The sequence below is a fragment of the Nothobranchius furzeri genome, chromosome 19 (genome assembly GCF_043380555.1).
Source record: "Nothobranchius furzeri strain GRZ-AD chromosome 19, NfurGRZ-RIMD1, whole genome shotgun sequence".
NCBI lineage: Eukaryota > Metazoa > Chordata > Actinopteri > Cyprinodontiformes > Nothobranchiidae > Nothobranchius > Nothobranchius furzeri.
This window is the reverse complement of record NC_091759.1, coordinates 1742851-1762215: the sequence shown is the minus strand read 5'-3', so window position 1 is coordinate 1762215 and position 19365 is coordinate 1742851. Positions and strand designations below refer to the sequence as shown.

General features: G+C 40.5%; 1 protein-coding gene across 4 annotated transcripts in view; it reads right to left on the bottom strand.

Annotated features, from left to right (window-relative positions):
- The window catches only part of LOC107394692 (ras/Rap GTPase-activating protein SynGAP), a 91566-nt gene that overhangs the window by 53602 nt on the left and 18599 nt on the right, over positions 1–19365 (bottom strand). For 3 of the 4 annotated variants that reach the window (XM_054745165.2, XM_054745167.2, XM_054745166.2), the window contains exon 2: positions 19174–19277. The exons of the other annotated variant lie outside the window; for it this stretch is intronic. In XM_054745165.2, the coding sequence (XP_054601140.1) occupies positions 19174–19273 (100 nt within the window). In that variant the 5' untranslated portion in view covers positions 19274–19277. The remainder of the gene's footprint in view (positions 1–19173; positions 19278–19365) is intronic. 4 annotated transcript variants of the gene reach the window in all.

The following is a 19365-nucleotide window of genomic DNA, read 5'->3' as shown; positions in this document are numbered from 1 at the left end:
TCTTCCGATGAGCCTCAACATGGCGCCAACGTACACCAGGATAAATAGCAAGTGTTAAAAAAAGTCTGCACATTAAAATGGCCTCCCTGTTGGGCAAAAGCCACACAATTTCCATTTCTGTAGATTTTTGTTTTGCTCTAAATCAATTCTATTGGTCATCCTTCATGTACGTTTGCAATTTTATGGTTGAACATCATGGATAAGGTGCCAAAAAAGAATAAAGGTTTGGTGGTGCTGCTTCTAACTTCATAAGTGTTTATCAGCAACGTGGGCAGCCAATTCAAATCTAAAAATAATTAACAAGCGCCTTTGTAATGCTAATCATAGTAAAGAACTTGGTTAGCAACAACTTTTAGCAATGATTTTTTATTCAAAAAGCATTTTGAGACCATGCTTTTTATTTTTTTCTATCTACAAAAATACGCAACAATTAGGTTTATTGAGTTTAGCCACGTTTTTATTATCCTGACAGAATCAATGGAACCGAACTGAGGCAAAACTTCCTTTAAAATCCCTTCACAAAGGAGCCTCAGAAAGAGGTGCACAAAACTTAAAGGATCATGAAGTTAGAATTACCTCCTGTAGTCAAACTTGGGTATTTCAGTCCATTTATCAAAACAATTGAGACCACTCTGAATGACACTCATGAGTTTAATGGTGGTTGCTAGTTACAGAAGATTCTAGATGACAAGCAAAGACGAGTCATACACAGTAAGTTGGCAAATACATTTCACTGTAATACTGAGTTGTTGTTGGTAATTAAAAATAGTAGCGTGACAATTTTTAGAGATGACTATTTGTTGCCAATTTTCTATTAGCAATGTTAGTTCAATGTTAGCCTCTAGTATTTTTAACCCGATTTTAGAGTAAAAACAAAAAGGCTGCTTGAGATATTACTTTTCTAATTATTTCACTGTAGAATTCTTACTTATTGCACCTTTAATGGGATATTCCACCCCTAAGTAAAATTTTGTTTGTTTCCATATTCAATAAATGGGGACAAGTATTTTGTAATGACCCCAGTCATTCGCCTAACCTGGTGGTATTCTGTCAGCTTTAGCTTAGCATAAACAATGTAAGTAAGTGGTAACAGTTAGCATTTTGTGTGAAAAAGCCATGATAACTAATGACTCAATAATGATCGTAATTTTTTTGTGACCTCAACAACCATACTGACTGCAAATGAAAATAATTCAATTCAATTCAAAATCATCTCCTTTGTTTTGTTCAAGTTCAAGGTCAGATGATTGTTTCCACACCATGCCACAAAGCGATCCACCAACTCTCTGTACTCAGCTTCCTGTCCATCTCTGATACACCCGACAACTGCAGAGTCAGCTGAGTATTTCTGTAGATGACAGGTCTCTGATTTGTACTGGAAGTCTGAGGTGTACAGGGTGAAAAGGAATGGTGAGAGCACATTCCCCTGTGGTGCTCCAATGTTACTGATCGCCTGATTTGATGTGCAGTTCTTCAGCCTCACAAACTGTGGCCTGTTTGTCAGGTAGTCTTTAATCCAGGCGATGGTTGAGGCCCCCACCTGTGTCTTCTGGATTTTCTGGCAAAGTACATCAGGCTGAATTGGGTTAAATGCACTGGAGAAATCAAAGAACATGACCCTCACAGTGCTGCCTGCTTTGTCCAGATGACAGTGGGTTGGTTGAAGCAGCTGGATGATGGCATCTTCAACTCCAACTCCATGGCGATAAGCAAACTGCAGCAGGTCCTGATATGTCCTAGTTTGTTTATTCAGGTGGACCAACAGGAGTCTCTCCAGAACTTTCATGATGTGGGATGTCAGGGCAACCGGTCTGTAGTCGTCATTGACTGATGGGCGAGTTTTCTTTGGAACTGGAACAAGGCAGGATGTTTTCCACAGGACTGGAACCTTCTCCTGTGCCAGGCTGAGGTTGAAGAGGTGCTGCAGAATCCCACAGAGCTGCTCTGCAGGTCTACAGTACTCTGCGGCTAACACCATCTGGACCTGCAGCCTTGTTCCTGTTTTGTCTCTCCAGCTGCCTCTTCACCTGACTTCTAGAGACAGATAGGTGGGAGGGGGAGGTAAATGGGCTAGCAGCATCTCCTGACTTGGTTGAAGACAGATTAATAGAACCAGAAGGGTTTGTTCCTGAACTGAACCTATTGAAGAACTTGTTCAGTTCATTGGCTGTGTCCAGGCTGCCATCTTGAAGTAGAGGAAGGATTGCGTGCTGGCTACCGCTCGCAGCATGCATCAAATTCAAATTGCTAACACTAGCATACAAAGTCCGAGACGGTACGGCTCCCATCTACCTGAATCCTCTTGCAAAGGCTTACGTCTTGGCCCGGCCGCTCCAGTCATCACAGGATCGTCGGCTAGCAGTGCCTACACCACGCTCAGGACAATCCAGACTTTTCTCATGCATCGTTCCACAAATGTGGAATGACCTTCCTAACACTACCAGAACTGCAGCTTCCTTTTCTATTTTCAAGAAACTCCTGAAGACCCTGCTCTTCAGAGAGCATCTTCTTAACTAGCACCTTGCCTGCACCTGTCCCCCCTCTCTACTGTCCACTCCTTGTTCCCTCCTCTCCATGACTGATGTCAATTTGTTGTTGTTACTATTGTTGTTAGCCTCAAGGGCAAAATGCCGATTATCACTTGTAAGTCGCTTTGGACAAAAGCGTCTGCTAAATACATAAACATAAACATACTTGAAGCCTGTGATCTTCTTCATCCCTGACCAGACATCTCTGATATTGTTCCTCTGTAGTATGTTCTCCAGCTTCTTCCTGTATGCCTCCTTGCTGTCTCTGATCTTGATCTTCATTTGCTTCTGTATACTCCTCAGTAATTCCCTGTCTCCCTTCTTGAAGGCTCTTTTTTTCTCATTTATCAGATTCTTCAGTTCACTGGTGATCTAGGGTTTGTTGTTAGCAAAGCATCTCACTGTTCTGGTGGGTATGATGTGTCCACACAGACGTTTATATAGTCAGTCACACATCCAGTCATGGCATTGATGTCCTCTTCATATCCTTGGCAGAGAGTCATCCAATCTGTGGTCTCAAAACAACCCTGCAGGGCTTCTTCAGCGTCCTGTGAACATTTTCTCACTGTTCTTGTCACAGGCTGCCTCTGAACAAGTGATTTGTATTCTGAGCAGAGAAAAACAAGATTGTGATCTGATTGTCCCAGAGGAGGTCTTGATTTGGACATGCATGCATTCTTTACATTTGCATAACACAAATCCAATGTCTTGTTTTCTCTGGTGGAGCAGCTGACAAACTGTTGAAATGTTGGAAGTATAGCAGAAAGCGAGGCATGATTAAAATCACCAGATATAGCCACAAATGCATTGGGGTGCTGGGTTTGTAGCTTAGCGACAACGGAACTGATGGCATCACATGCACTTTCAACAATGGCTGAAGGTGGAATATAAACGGTTGCCAAGACAACACTGGTGAACTCTCTTGGCAAATAATATGGGCGACAACTTACTACCAAGAGTTCAACATCTGGGCTGCAGAGACGACATTTCACTGAAATATGACCTGGATGGCACCATCTGTTGTTGACAAGCACTGCCACTCCACCTCCTTTTCTTTTCCCGCTCCTCTTCAGCTCTCTGTCTGCTCGTACAGTCAGGAATCCTGCCAGAGAGACGCTGGAATCGGGGATATGGTCCTGCAGCCACCTCTCAGTGAAACACATACCACTGCACTGCCGAAACTCTGGCTGAGTCCTTGAAAGGGCTTGGAGTTCATCCATCTTGTTGGCCAGTGATCTCACATTGCCCATTATGATCGATGGAAGAGATGGTTTGAATTTCCTCTTTCTCTGTCTACGTTTTGCTGCCGCTCTGCACCCACGCTTCTTTCGTTTTAGCTCATTTGGTATTTTTGGCTTCAGTTGGGGTATTATTTCAACCTTTCCAATGTTAATCAGCTACTCCAACATGCAGCCACACAGAGCAACGCAGTGCCGGAAATGATGTATAGGTATAAAAGATGAATAGGTAACACAAAGGAATTACAGGAGCCGATTAAGACCTGGGATGCATCACGACGAAGCACCGCTGAGGAGCAAGGACAAGACGTAATGCCCCCAAAAGACACCTACTTCGTCTGTCACATACTTGGCCATTTTTAGAACAACTTACCCTAAGTTTTCTTCAAGAAACTGTACTGGGTATAGTCTTAGTAGCCACACAAATGTGTTTATAGAAGTAGGTGTCTTTTTGAATTTGAATGATTGAAATGCTAGCTGTTACCATTCACATACATTGTTTATGCTAAGCTAAAGCAAATGGAATACTGCCAGATTATGAGAATGACTGGGCTGGTTACAAAATGCTAACTCTGGGGAATATGGCAACAGACTAAATTTCACTTAGAGGTGCATCATGTTTTTGTAATACAGACTATATGCCTTTATTTAATCTATAGAATGAGGTGCAATATTTATTAAAGTTTGCTCCTGAATGTGAGGGATTTAATAAATTTATATTTTACTCCTGAGGGATAACACAAACAAAGTGTATTTTAACTGACTGTTTAGTTTGTAAACGTTAAAGCATAAACTGTTAATGAAATGTTATTTAATTTGAACTATGTTTTAAGATACAAAAATTAAAATGTTATTATTTTAAAAGCACATTGTTTTGCATAAATTTAATTTATTACATTTCCCCAGGTCATTTGTCATTTTCCTCAAGGTTTGTCTCATTCAACTGCTGCTTCTGCCACACAGAGAAAAAGGCCAGCATTAAAAAGCACAACAGAACACAAGCTACCAAAAAGCGAAGGCATAAAGCAACATGCACAGTTAAAGCCCATCTTAAGCAAACAAACAACAGGAAACTGACATTAACACTTCACCTCACGTCACCTGCAGATGGAAAACTTTATGTATCCAAGGTCAGTGAAAAACGCTGCAAAAACTCGTGGCAAGAAATATACCGGAAGTGAGACCCACACTCCAGTGAGTCATCTCTGAAATGTGGCTTTAGTCTGACTTTAGGCTTGTATAAACTCTGCAGCACAGTGATGGATCTATAAAAGTATGAGCAACTATCTTTAGGATATATCAGCTGACGGTTTTTCTCATTTGTCCAGAGTGTCCTAGAGGGACGAGCTTACAGAGCACAAATTATTTTGCCATATCACTTCATTATCCTCATTGTCCCCCAAAGGCAAACGGTGCAGCTAGTTTGGAGAATTGTCACTTTATTTCCTCATTTGGTTGTCTTTGTTTTCTCCAGATACTCATAACCTTTATCGTTAAACAACACCGAAAAGCTAAATAAACCGTATTAAGTAGGAGGGATTCTAAAAAATCATCTGAGCGTGTTGTTCAAGAAAGTGCAAAAACCGGAAGGATAGTTTCCAACCGGACCCTTTTAGATGTGACACACTGACTATGGTTGTGTTGGCAAGAATCTGGTGATTCGATAAAAATCACAATACAGGGTACAATACGCTATGATACGTTTAGCTATCGGTAGCATATACGATATTACGACACTAAAAGACAGGCGATATGTGCAATTTTTAAGATGGAATTGATTTGGAAATTTAGTCTAGATAATTCCGAGACACATGTGGTGTTATGACAAGATCTGGTTGTTCCGTCGGTATGAAGGCAATAAAAACTGCTGCCACCTAGCTGTGGAAGCTTGAAATGCAGTCAGTGTTTTCATGTAACCGATACCCTGCTTTTAAATATCGATTCAGTATCACGACATATCGCAATTCTTCAGCATATCAATATTTTCTTAAATCACCGACTCTGATCCTGATCACAGCTGTGTGCTCCTAAATGGAAGGGAAGCTAAAGATGCGTTTACTTGATGATTATCTCCAACTTAGCTCTGCCAGCTGTAATGATATGTTAGCATTACTAGCACCTGTTAGCATAGGTCTTTGTTATGTTTTAATAAATGGCACCATATATGGGATGCTCAGTATTGGCTTTTTTTTACCGATACCCAAAATACACATATTGTATCGATGTGTGTATTAGCTAGTAATGTGTTTTTCTTTTCTGTATATTGCAGCTAAAAAAAAACACTAATAAAGATTTTTAGATAAGAAAAGCAAGCCTTCGGTGAAGGAGCTGGGGGGACAAATGTCCACTTTACAAGTTGTGCCAAACAAACTAAAATGTATCAAAAAATGTTCCTCAGATTTGTCATATTTCTACCTTTTGAGGGAGAAGACAAGTAGCTGAAGAGTTTGATGTATAATATGTGTATGGTTATGTAAACATTGGGTCATTAAACAACTGAAAAATGATACCAATATTTTTTGATAATGAATTTTAATGCCAATATTGGCCAGTATTAATGGTAGACTGATGATATCAAGTAATTAGCTTTTACTATGAATAACACTGCATCATGTACAAGCTGCTGCAAATACTATTTCATTGCAAAACTGCAAAAAATTGGTTTTATGAGAGAAATAATACGTTTCATTTTTCAGTAAGGTACAAGGCAGCAAAAGAAACAATAATATGATTAAAATGTGAAAAGATATTGTGATACAACACTTTTTCTATATCTCCCACCCTTTATTTTAAAAAATGTTGCTCTTCAAAAACAATATGGTCTTTTTTTAAGTTTATTTTTCTGGTTTTGAACCTGGAGGAAAGCAGCAGCCAGACACTATTTTTGCATTAAAAAAAACATTGATTCACCCTTATGATGGCTTTTTAAATCTAAAAATGGGCTTTTATGCTCTTATTCACTGCAATTCTATTTTTGTCCATGAATGATCTGTTGGGGCACTTTTATTGATTTATTTTTAGAAATTGCATATTACCCCGAGGAGCAGTTTCTTTTTATTTTAACAGAAAAAAACAAGACACCCTGTCATCCTCTGATTTCTTCACTCCCAAAGCCTGTAAGTAGGCTACTCTCCAGGTTCTATTCTGAATCCCAGCTAATTGTTTGGTATCCATGGAAACAACTCCAAGGGCTTCTACTTGAAGTGTAAGAGATATTGGCACAGTAAAGATGCAGCATTCTGCACTGGGCTGTGTTTCTGCGAGCCGACACGACGAGTGGAGTAATCAGACGCATTAGCTGGCCTCGAGAGCGGAATCGTCCCCCGGCTGGAGGAAGCGCCTCGGCTTTTCGTTTTGTGTCTGCGTCGTGCGGGCCTGAATCATAACGCAGCAAATCCATCGAGTGACCATGCGGAGAAATATTTAGCATCTTCCCACCAGGCCCCGACAAACAGTCACTTGCAGCAATACGAGGGGGATCTGGGTAAACGTGACATGTTAGAACACACGGGTTTGTTCAGTTGGTCCATTCTGAATGTAAATTGCTCTCAAGACGGAGCGTGTGGGTGGCAACAGCCTCGAGCTAACTGTGATACAGAGAGAAAGACAGAAAGACTGTGAGTGGGTGTTAGAGAAACATACTCAACCTTTAGCAGATCTATTAATATAGATATATGGAAACTTTACATCTTTAAATTAATAAATTACAACTTTTGTAGAATTTAAGGAACATAGTGCAAAGATAAATTAAGGCAAATTTTGAAAACAAATTAGCTTAAACATTTTTTTCATGCCTCTTAACGTTCTAACATCATTTAACTATAAATATCTTGTGGAGATTTATTTTAAAAAGTAAGTGGTTCTCTCGCATTTGTCTGAAAACCTCCACCAATAACACGTTTCACACCAAAAGAAACGATTGGCCCATGCGACTGTCGGTCTCACCGAAGCGCCGCGTTTACACACTTCTCTGGGTCCTCCATTCATTATGCACTTGTGCATTTAACAGCAGAACACCGCCGGTGTGAGGGCTTCTCAGCTCAATTATGTCAGAGAAGGAGAAACAGCCGACTGCTACCACTTCAAATTCAGGACAAACTACCAGAGTCCCAAAATGGAAAACACCATTTGAAGTCCTGGACAACAAAAGACATTTGGACCTAGAAAACTGAGATCTGTGTTTTGTGCTCTCTCGTGTACTGTCTATACTCTATAGGTGGGGGTCTATGCTCCCCCTCCACTGAGCGCCTTGACCTAGTGTGGGAGACCTGATGCTGCTGGGGCAGACGGCTCCTCTGATGGCGTTTCCTTGCCTTACCTTACTTGGCTCATCTGGACTCAGCCAAATATAATTTTTACGTGTGTGTGTGTGTGTGCGCGCGCGTGCGTGCGTGCGTGTGTGTGCTTGCATATGTCTGTTAATGTTTTTAACCTGTTATGGGAATCTGGGGTCATTTTGTAAAGCACTTTGAGTAGCACTTTGTTTGAAACGCGCTTTATAAATAAATCTGATTGATTGATTCTGTGTTAACGCGGGTTCCCATATCGGGGAAGCGGCCTAAGGATGGTATCCGAATGGACGGGGAAGAGTTTTGTGACTGTGTCTAGATTTTGAGACATATTATAGAAGCAGTTAATCGTCTCTCCCAGCTTTACTTGTTCAGAGTCTTAATGTGGATTTTGTGTCCTCTGGAGGAATAGAAAAATGAAATTATTGCCCAAAGTCCTACAAGCGATGAAAGTTGTGTTTTAGTAAGGCGTTGTGATAACAGACAAGATTGTGTTTGTTATAAGATATATGCATGTATTTATTTATTCTGAGGTCAGCTGACATTGCATTCTGGTTTGGTGAGACAGTGTTTCCGGTAACGGATCACACACAGGATCTGGTACGGACTGGGAGCATCTGACAACAAAGAGCCTCCTGTGACTCACACACAGGCCTGCTGGGCCAGATGTCACATTCATGTCATATGGAAGACTCTGTAATTGCCATATTCCAGCAAGTAAATACAGCTCATGACCACAAACAGAGTGGTAATTATAGCAGGACAATTTGCTCTTTTTCTGATGGCACCAAACGTCCGTAAAATAAGTGAATATTAGAGCAAAATACACACACAATGTTGTTTTCATTTGATTTTATGCTGAGAAGAAGGTGCAATAAAAATCGGATAAATCAGAGCAACAATTATTCACTTTTAGGCAAACATTTAATAGAAAAACTTTAATTAAATTATATCTGACCTTAAAGTAACACTAATCAGTCTCCTAATCCCCCACCCTACTGATTGAAAGTTGAATTACAACTGTCGTAAACCACCCTGCTGTAGCTAGTGCTAACAATAAGCTAACACTAATGTGAGCCAGTCATGCTAAAACAAACCACAAAGTAAAAAGTTCCACACGGTTGGACAAAAAAAATTAATTACAAGTCAAGTAGCAACAAAACCAGGTCAACATCAGTCCATGATTTCATAACCTCTTTTAGCTCCCTCAAACTAGTGTAGGCCTCCCTGATGTTCACTCTGGTTTTCGCTCTATGCATCACCTCCAAAGCCATTACTCTCTACATTTACTTCCAGGCTCCGCCATGATGCCAAGAAAACAGCAAACTTCTTTTTCTTCTTCTTGTGCTTTTAATTGACAATCAGCAAACAGAAAAAGCTAACTGCTAAAACAGCAGCTAATGCCGTAAAGCTAGCAAAGTGCTCCCTCTATAGGTTACCTACCCGCTACGATATTTAGGTTTTTTAACACTTCAATTTCTAAAGAAATTGTCTGATTATTGGGTGTTTTCAATGATTGCAGTTAGCAGAAAAAGATTAAGTGTGAACCGTTGATGAGCAAACAACTTGCGCAATCCCAAAATGGAAAATACCTTAACACAATTTAACCTTTAAAATGTCATATAATTTAAAGCAAACAGTTTTATGAACACTGGTATTCTAGAAATAATCCAATGACATTCCTCCAGAAAGTGCTACAGCTAGCTACTGCTGCTAATTGCTGCAGCTAGAGTTCTGATGAGAATGAATGGGCTGCATGGTGGCACAGTGGTTAGCACTGTTGCTTTGCAGCACGAAGGTTGCAGGTTCGAAACTCGGCTAAGGCCTTTTCTGCGTGGAGTTGCGTGTTCTTCCCATGCATGTGTGGGTTTCCTCCGGGTGCTCCGGTTTCCCCCACAGATCACAACATGCCCTATGGGTTATAAATTGTAAGTCGCTTTGGATAAAAGTGTCTGCCAAATAAATAAACATAAACATAAAGTGAGATCATATCTCTCCTGTCTTAGCTTCCCTACATTGGCTGCCTGTTAAATTCAGAATAGATTTTAAGATCCCCCTTCTCACATTTAAAGCTCTTAACAATCAAGCTCTATCATACATCAGTGATCTGATTGTTCCATATGTTCCTAACCGAGCACTTCGCTCTCAGACTGCTGGTTTACTGGTTGTTCACAGAATATCTAGAAATAGGATGGGAGGCAGATCTTTTAGTTATCAGGCTCCTCTCCTGTGGAACCAGCTCCCAGCTTTAGTCCATGAGGTAGACACCTTGCCTACTTTTAAGAATAGGCTTAAAACATTTTTATTTGATAGAGCCTATGGTAAATCTTCTCGTGATTTGGCACTATATACATAAACTTGAATTGAAATTGAATCGAACTGCAGAAATCTGTGTAAATATTTATGTAATGCACAATTTTCAAAAAATAAAAGGTTTATATCAATCAAAAATAAAGGTTTCGGTGCTAGAACTGTTCTAGGGCTGCTTGATTATAGAAAAACTTCATAATCACAGTTCATTAATATGATGACTGAGTATAAAACTATGCATTTATGCTGTGGTGTGGCTCATCAAAATAAAAGCATCAATGAACACTCAAACCAGTAGATTGTTTTTGATGATCTGTGTTCACTTTACCACTTTTGCATCCTCGTATATTAGCATATTTTAAATAAATACCTTCAGAAATAAATATGCTGATAACTAACAGGCGTTTATAGAAGTAATTATGTAAACACTAAAATATTCAGAGTTTACATTTTAAGGAGGCGCCAAATATCAATTTGTGTCAGTAGGTTGCAGAGTCAAGCTGTTTTGAGGTGAATATGAATAAAACAGACAAAAGCTGTTTGCATTGGTACCCAAGCATGAAATGGGTACACATTAAAAAAAGTCTGTTGATTTGTTTTTCCATAAATATCAGCACTATTACATGCAGTTGTATGCAGAAATATTGTTGGCGCTGGACACTTTACCACACGTTGGGGTGGTTATGATGGGGGGTAAGGGAGGAAGGTGTATTGTTTGACCAGCATCACAAGCCACCAGTGTGCCCTTGTTCTTGTTTTGACATTTTGAAACACTTTTTAACACTTTTATGTTCAGATTATTAAACATTTGCCTATTTTGTAGCTTTTTTTAAAAAAATATCTAAAATAATTCTAAAATATTTTGTTTTTTTTATTAAAAACTTTTTACAAATTTTGTGGCACACAAAAAAACTATAAACTTGATGATTTCAAACCCTTGTCTTTAAAACATTACACAGCACATAAAATATATTACCAGTATTAGACGCACAGGTTTGATAGTCAGTGTCAGAAATTAGTCAAGCTATTAAAACTGTATCATTTGTGTTTACTGTCATTTGTTGGCTAGTAATCGGACTTTCGTCACACTAATGCATCTTCTACCGATGCCAGAACTTGCAGAACACTCCTGATTCCTTATATATAACTCCTGAAACTGATTTTGATGAGGATCACCACCAACACCCGCCTCTGCTGTCTTTACACCGGGAGCTTGGATAAATTTTCATCTGAGATTTAACAGATAAACCGCCTACTGGTGAACAGACTCTCTCCCTTCCCGTCCATTATCCCGTCGACATCTGGTGCTGCAGCTCTGGCAGGACAAATCCGCAAATAAGCCGTCTTGTATGATTAGCTCACTATAGGTAACATAGTTCTCTTCAATAAAGTGATGGAATTGTTCTGTAAATTGTGTGCTTTTGGGATTTTAACACAAAAATCTGTTTGCTTTGGTTTAACTCGGCTGTGGTTTTCCAGCTGGTTTGGTTCATTTCAGCAGGAATCTGCCAGCCAGCTCCCTCGTCAGTCTTTGCTCAAATCTCAGGGAAGAAAATGACGCTTGTGTTTACTCATTGTCACACCAAATCTCTCAGTTTTTTGGTAAGTTATATTATTTTTGGGGTTCAGCAAGAAAAGGAAGTCATCCCTTCCCTCTGTCGCACATCAAGGGGGGTGAATCATGCCGAAACAAACCTTTGATCCACTGGTTCCCTCAGATAAGACATGTTTTATACAGCATTAAAGGTGCAATTTGTAATATGAAATAATCTCAAAACAGACTAATATCTCAATTATTTTGGAAGACAGGTTCAATTTAAACAGACTTCCTTTTCAGCCGGATGGAGGGATAAAAGCGGGACATAGCTACCGTTTACTATCCATGAGTTAGTCGAATCTGCAGCAAGCAAACTGTCGGCCATAAAAATATCTCAAGCTACTTTTTTCAATGACCAACAACTCGATATTACAGTGAAATGAATGTGTGACGTGAAAAATGAGTCAATCATGGCATTTTACTTCCTTTAATGAGTCGTTCAGAACAGCAAGCTAACAGCAAGAAGGCAAACAACCACACTTCCTCTAATGCCAGAGTCAGACTACCGTGATAAATGTAGTAAGTGTCAATGTGTGGAGATGGAAATGGACCCAAGCGCATGAGAGCAGGTTGGCTGCTTAAAAATGAAATATTGTGTTGGATAATGGCAGTTAGGAAGACATGACGAGGGTCTGACACAGACAAGCACAGAGGGTTTAAATACACAAGGATAATTAGGGAAACAGGTGGGTAGGGTAATGAGGGGCAGGTGAATTAAATTAATACTTAACAAGGGAAGACAAAACACAAGACAGCAGTGAGTGAGTGACTGATTGTTTTAGGAAAATTTGACCCCTGGATGCACCGGAAGAACATTATTTTGCTAACGGTGAAAATTAAATATGTACGGATGAACAAAGAATGACATCCTGTGTTCAAATTCGGGTACTGCCGTCCATTTTTCTAAACGAAAAGAGACTCGCTACCGTTCCATGAGTTTGATGGCTGATGACGAGCAAAAGTTGATAAGTAAATGAATACATTTCACTGTAATATCAAGTTGTTGGTAGGGACGTCCCGTTCCGATATCGACATCGGAAGTAATTTGAAATCGACCCAAAAACCCTGTATCGAATTATATCGGACTGCATTAAAATCTCCGAAATAAGCTGTCCGTTCCGCTTTAAATTTCAGCGTCACAAAACACTGCGTGAAGATTTTCGCAATGTGTGAAATTGAAACTTAAAACACTTGTAGCAGTTGGTAAATGGACAAGATTGTGTTCTTTTTTTTATGTCCCTGCCCTCAGCAGTTGCTACGTTTGCTGACAGTAAAACACAACTGAAGTGATCTTGAATTAGTATTTTGTACTTTGAAAAATATTTGAAGTAAACAAACAACAGGTATCTTTTTAGTCTTTTCATTTATTTATTTTTTTTTAATTCATTTGTTATCCATTATGTTTAAGGTTTACATTAATGCGACCAATGGTTACTAACTGTTGCTGGCTCTTATTCTCCGATTGGATAAAGTCACGTGATCAAGCCGTTTATACATTCCACACTATGAAATAGGTCAAATTATGTATGATGTGTGCTGATATCGTATCGGATATCGGTATCGGCTGTAATACCGGTATCGTATCGGAAGTGAAAAAGTTATATCTGGACATCCCTAGTTTTTGGTAATTGAAAAAGTAGCTTGAGACATTTTAGAGCCGCCTACTTGTTTCTAATTCACCGTTAGTATTGTTAGCGTTAACCTCTGACATGCTTCCCTCTATTTTAGAGTAGAATAAAAAGATGCCGTGGCTTGTTAGGGGTACAAGAAATAACTTCTGGGTTGCTCCTGTTTACTGGGTTTGGTTCTTTAAACAACTTTGTAGCTTTTTTCATCTTTTTTCAGCATTGTTCAGCTTGTGTTGAATTACACATGCTGACACGGCAGAGTTAGCTCAGAGCACAGACTCTGCAACTCTTTGGCTTTTTAGTAAGGAGAGAAACTGACAAAGCCCCAGCCGGCTGAGAATGAAATATTTTTCTATTTAACCTTCCTACCAACATGACTGCGATGTTAGACTGTTTTGTGATTATTTGTCTATAGAATTCTTACATGTTGTACCTTTAACTATAGACTTTTATGCAAATAACCCATACCATACCACTTTATTTGTAGAGCGCTTTCAACACGGCATTACAACCAACCAAAGCGCTGCACATAAAAACAAATAATAAAAAACACAAGCTAAAATTGTCGTGTATATCACATGAAGTGAAAAAGATAGAAGAGTTAAAAGAACAACAGAGTAAAACCAATAGAACAAGTAAAACCAGAATAGAAAAACACAAATTTAAAATCGAACGAGCAAGGTGGAAAAACTACGGATGAGTTCATGCTTTATGGTTTGGGAGTTGGAAGGCCAGGGAGAAGTCGTGGGTTTTCAGGCGTGATTTAAAAACGGCAATAGAAGTAATGAGTTCCACAATTTTGGGGCACAGACAGAAAAAAACGTACAATATGAGGCTAGCAGCTGCTAAAACAATGGTTGCCTTAACCTAAAAGATTTTAAAGATCACCGCCACTTTTAGCTTACCAGTCTCGTGGGACATAAAAGCTATTTCTCTAAACAGAGACTTCCTAAAATACCTTTTAAATTAATCTTACACGCCAAAACTACACACGGCAGGTGAGAAGAATCATACTCCCATTTAAGGATGCTCACCCCCAGCAGAATCAACCCTTCAAGATCTTAAATACCACAGCAGACAAAGTGGACTCATCTACCGCCACAAACACGATCAGATCTACCGAATGACTCCCAAAAATAAGCAGAAATGTGCAGAATGTCGAGACCATTTTTATCACCAGCCAGCTGTCGAAGCAATCAGCATGACTGACAGGAGAAAATCCTCGTCACATCAACTCCGGGCCTCTGACAGGCCGCCAGCGACACCCCAGGAGGTTTGGCGCGGTTTAAGTATGAGCTGTGATTTACAAAACACAGAATGGCGTTGGAAATGCCAACTGCACAGAGACACGCGGTCTGCATTTAGGGAATCAAATGGAAGGACATCACTGCGGTGCCTGATTCCACTTGAATTCAAACTATAAAAATAACACTATCAGGCAGAGGCGGAGCTGGCCTAAATGGCGCCCTGTGCGAGATCCCCTGTGACGCCCCCCCCCCCACACACACACACACACACACACACGAAAAAAAATTACACCTACAACTTTGTTTAAAATTGCGTGGAGTGTATTATATATAACAACGTTTGCTAACTGAATACAACATCCAGCTCCTGGCCACCTTTTCACCACTTGTCAAAGTTCTACTGAAATAGTGATGATGACAACACCTGCCATCGCCTTCATTCCTGGGAAATATGAAAGTAGTTGGCACCTTGGTAGGTCCTCCTCGAACTAGCTCTGTGTGTATGCTGTCGGTAATTGGTGATGGCCACTTGGCTGGGTCTGAAGAAAGAGGCTCATCTTCACCTTCAATGGGACACATTGGTTGATCGTTCAGGCTTCTCTATTGACAGAAAACAGAAGCGTAACTCAACACATTGCTATGTGGACCATTTCACATGTTCTATTAAAATATAATATGTGACATTAAAATTTCTCTAATGTTTGCAGGACACACACACACACACACACACTTGTGCAAAACTTACCTGACGTATCTTGTTGGGGAGATGTGGCAGCTGGCTGTCCCTCATCAAGTTCACATATACTGGTAGGTCTCTCTATTGACAGAAAATGGAAGCATAACTCACCACATTGCTATATGGAACAATTCCCATATTCTGTGAAAATACTATTTAAATGTCTATAGCTAAATGTTTGCTGGACACACACATGTGCAAAACCCACCTAAAGTATCTTCCTGGGGAGATGTGGTGCCAGCAGACTGTTCCTCAGTGGCAGCTGATGTCATCCCAAAATATCTGTGTAGGGCTCCTGATGTTGCATAAAACAAACAACACAATCTTCATGTCACGTCTGTTGCTTTAGCATTTTAATTAACATGTTAGAATGAGCATTTACAGTTTTCAGCAGTGGTGGAAAGAATTCTGAAAATCTGTACTCAAGTACAAGTACTGTTACATTGCTAAAATATTACTCATTTACAAGTAAAAGTACTGGTGTTAGAGAAATACTCAAGTAAAAGTACAAAGTATTCATAAAAACCTCAGAGTATTATTTATTTTTAACGGCTGATGTCACCATCACTTCTCCAGACCGGGTCTGTCTGGAAATTGTGTGTTTTCCTTTACCAAAAGTTAAAACACCAACAATCTATTATTCATTAATAATTGATAAAATACAAAACAAGTGTTTTTCCCTAATTTTTTTGTCATTTTAAGTTTTTATTTCCTTATTCAGCAAATGTCTCCGGCACACAAAGAACTAAATGACCAGAGGAGCCACAACTATTGATTAAATATCCATGAATCCATTTTAACTGGTTAAATTCTTCAACTCTCCCACGCTGCTTCAAGGTCACTGTGAGTTAACATAGCCGCGGTGTGCTGTGCAGCACACTTAACGCAACACGATGACATCATCGACTTGTACAGTGCTGAAAGGCGAGACAGTCTCAACTTTCAGCTAAAAAAAAGACCGCTCTGGCTATTATAGTTTTTATTTTATGGCAGATTACAGTATAAACGGGATCTTACTAGCAGGGCACCTCCAGCGTCCAGCTGCCGCTCCGTTTTTCGTGGGGTAAATAATACATAGCTCATTTCCCGAGTCTAAAAAGAAAGGCGAATGGCGCCGGCGCGAGACCTGCCGCCCGCCGTCAATGTATTTCAGCAAAATTCTCAAAGACTCATTTTAATTTGATAGCGTTTGGTTATCAGCCTTTCGGTTTTCCACTCTTAGCTTTTCATAAAAGCTCATTTGACAAAGAAAAAGTTAGCGGTTGGAAGTAGTTCTAAATACATGCAACGTAAGAAGCTAGCAAAAGACATTTGAAGGGATCATCATAGCACCATGCAAAACGTTCAGATTAGAGAGGTTAGTTAATCAATAAGTTGGGCGACAGGCGGGAAAAATACCAACTAAATAATAAAGAGACGCATACCTGCATCTTTTCCTCGTTTCTCCTCCTCTTCTTTTCTTTTTTTCCGAAATTGGGCACCAGATGGCTTCGACCGCTTCTTCTCCATTATGTTTGTGAGTGGTGATATGTGAAACGGTACCTGTATCCCTCCATCATCACTCTCCGAGATCCCTCCGCCCCCCACCTGATGAAGGGCGCTATAGAGCGCACTACAGAGGCGCGGCGGACACAAGGGGGCGCAATAAAATCCCAATATAAACGCAAACAATGACTTTGTTGTGCTTTTATTACAGAAATATTATTATTATCATCACTCATCACTATTATTATTATGAAGAACATGTGATTTCTATGTTTTGTTGATGTATCGGTTGATGGAAGAAAAAATAAAAAAAAATAAAAGAAATTAAATGCCGCCCTGTTCGGCCGCACATGTCGCACATATCAAGCTCCGCCACTGCTATCAGGGCTATTTATTAGAGTTTATGAAGATTTATAGACCCAAACGTGGGCTCTAACAAGGTAATTGTGACGTTTACACAAAATCACAGCTCTGCTGTTGTTACAAAGTGAAAAGTTGAGATTATTTTTGATGCTATGTTTGGACGCAACGCTGCAAAGAGCCGGATGTGAACTGCACAGGAGAGGCAGATCCGAGAGAAGAGGAGGAAGAGGAAGAAGGGGCAGTGTGGGCGAGGGAGCCACGGGGAAAAACCTGCAATCAGCCTGAAACCTGACAGATATTTTGGGAAAATCTGGAAGTACACACATACACACACACACACACACACACACACACACACACACACACACACACACACACACACACACACACACACACACACACACACACACACACACACACACTTATAAAAGTGACACTCAGCTTTCTGCAGCATGACCAATGTTTCTTATAGCAGAGAGCATATTTTTATACATAACACCCCGCAAGAGGAGGAACAGAAATGTAAATAAACAACCTGAAGTCCATCACGTGTGTTTTCCAGCATTCCCATATCCTCTGCTTGTGTGTGTGTGTGTGTGTGTGTGTGTGTGTGTGTGTGTGTGTGTGTGTGTGTGTGTGTGTGTGTGTGTGTGTGTGTGTGTGCGTGAAAACAAGCCAAGGGGAGTGTGGCCTAGTTACCATGGGAACGTGTTCACATCTTGTGCGCTGCTCTCCATCAAAATACCTTCATTTATCGTATTCAAGAGTGTTATTGCTTCGCTTGGGAGTGCTCAGGTTCGCACGCCGGTATCAAAACCCCACATTAGGATGCGTGTTCAAAGTACAATGAATCTTATTCCAGATTTTTCCCTAAAGGTTTGAAATGAAGGAGATTTTCATGCTTGTTCCCAAGGGCAAAAGAAAAGACTGCTTAGGAAGTGGAACCTTGCATAAGAGCTGCATGGTGGCGCAGTGGTTAGCACTGTTGCCTCACAGCAAGAAGGTTTACAGGTTCGAAACTCGGCTGTGGCCTTTCTGCGTGTACCAGCTCAGTGGCCTAGTGGTAGAGTGTCCGCCCTGAGACTGGGAGATCAGGGTTCGATTCCTGGTCGGGTCATACCAAAGACTTTGAAAAAATGGGACCCAATGCCTCCCTGCTTGACACTCAGCATTAAGGGGTTGGATTGGGGGGTTAAACCACCAAATGGTTCCCGAGCGCGGCTGTGTCTGCAGCTCACCGCTCCCCCAGGGGATGGGTCAAATGCGGAGAACAAATGTCGCACACACATCAGTGTGTGTGACAACTAATGGGACTTTAACTTTAATGCATGCGTGGGTTTCCTCCGGGTACTCCGGTTTCCCCCTACAGATCACAACATGCCCTACAAGTTAAAAATTGTACGTCTTTTTGTATAAAAGCGTCTGCCAAATAAATAAAAATAAACATAAACATAAGAGCTGGTGTGAGAGGCGAAGGATGCCATCAAAACTGAGATTATGTCAAAATAAAACACTGGGAGTGTGACAACGCTAGTGGAGGACTCGCATCCTCGCTGCACAGACGTGTTTTCCTTAAAATATTTTCACTGACCATTGAAAACAGACAGCAGCAGCCCAAGAGACATTTAAAAACATAGAAACAGAAAGAACAGAAGCCTCAGCAGACCGTAAAGCAGACTGGAGAAGACGGCTGAGAAGTGACACAACAAGTGACAGTGAAGGACGGACTTGGTCTCGGCCAGACCGACTCACTTGGTGTTAACACTCCAGGTCCGCCACAGCAAACCTCCGCTTGACCAACCAAGCCAAACTGACCCTGATGTGGCAGCCACGTCTTTGAAGATGTGTCCATGCAGCTAAACGGCACAGACACAAGTAGAGTTTGGGGGGTTTAGTTTTGTTTGGACACCAATAAATCAGCAAAAGCAACAATAAACCACTCAA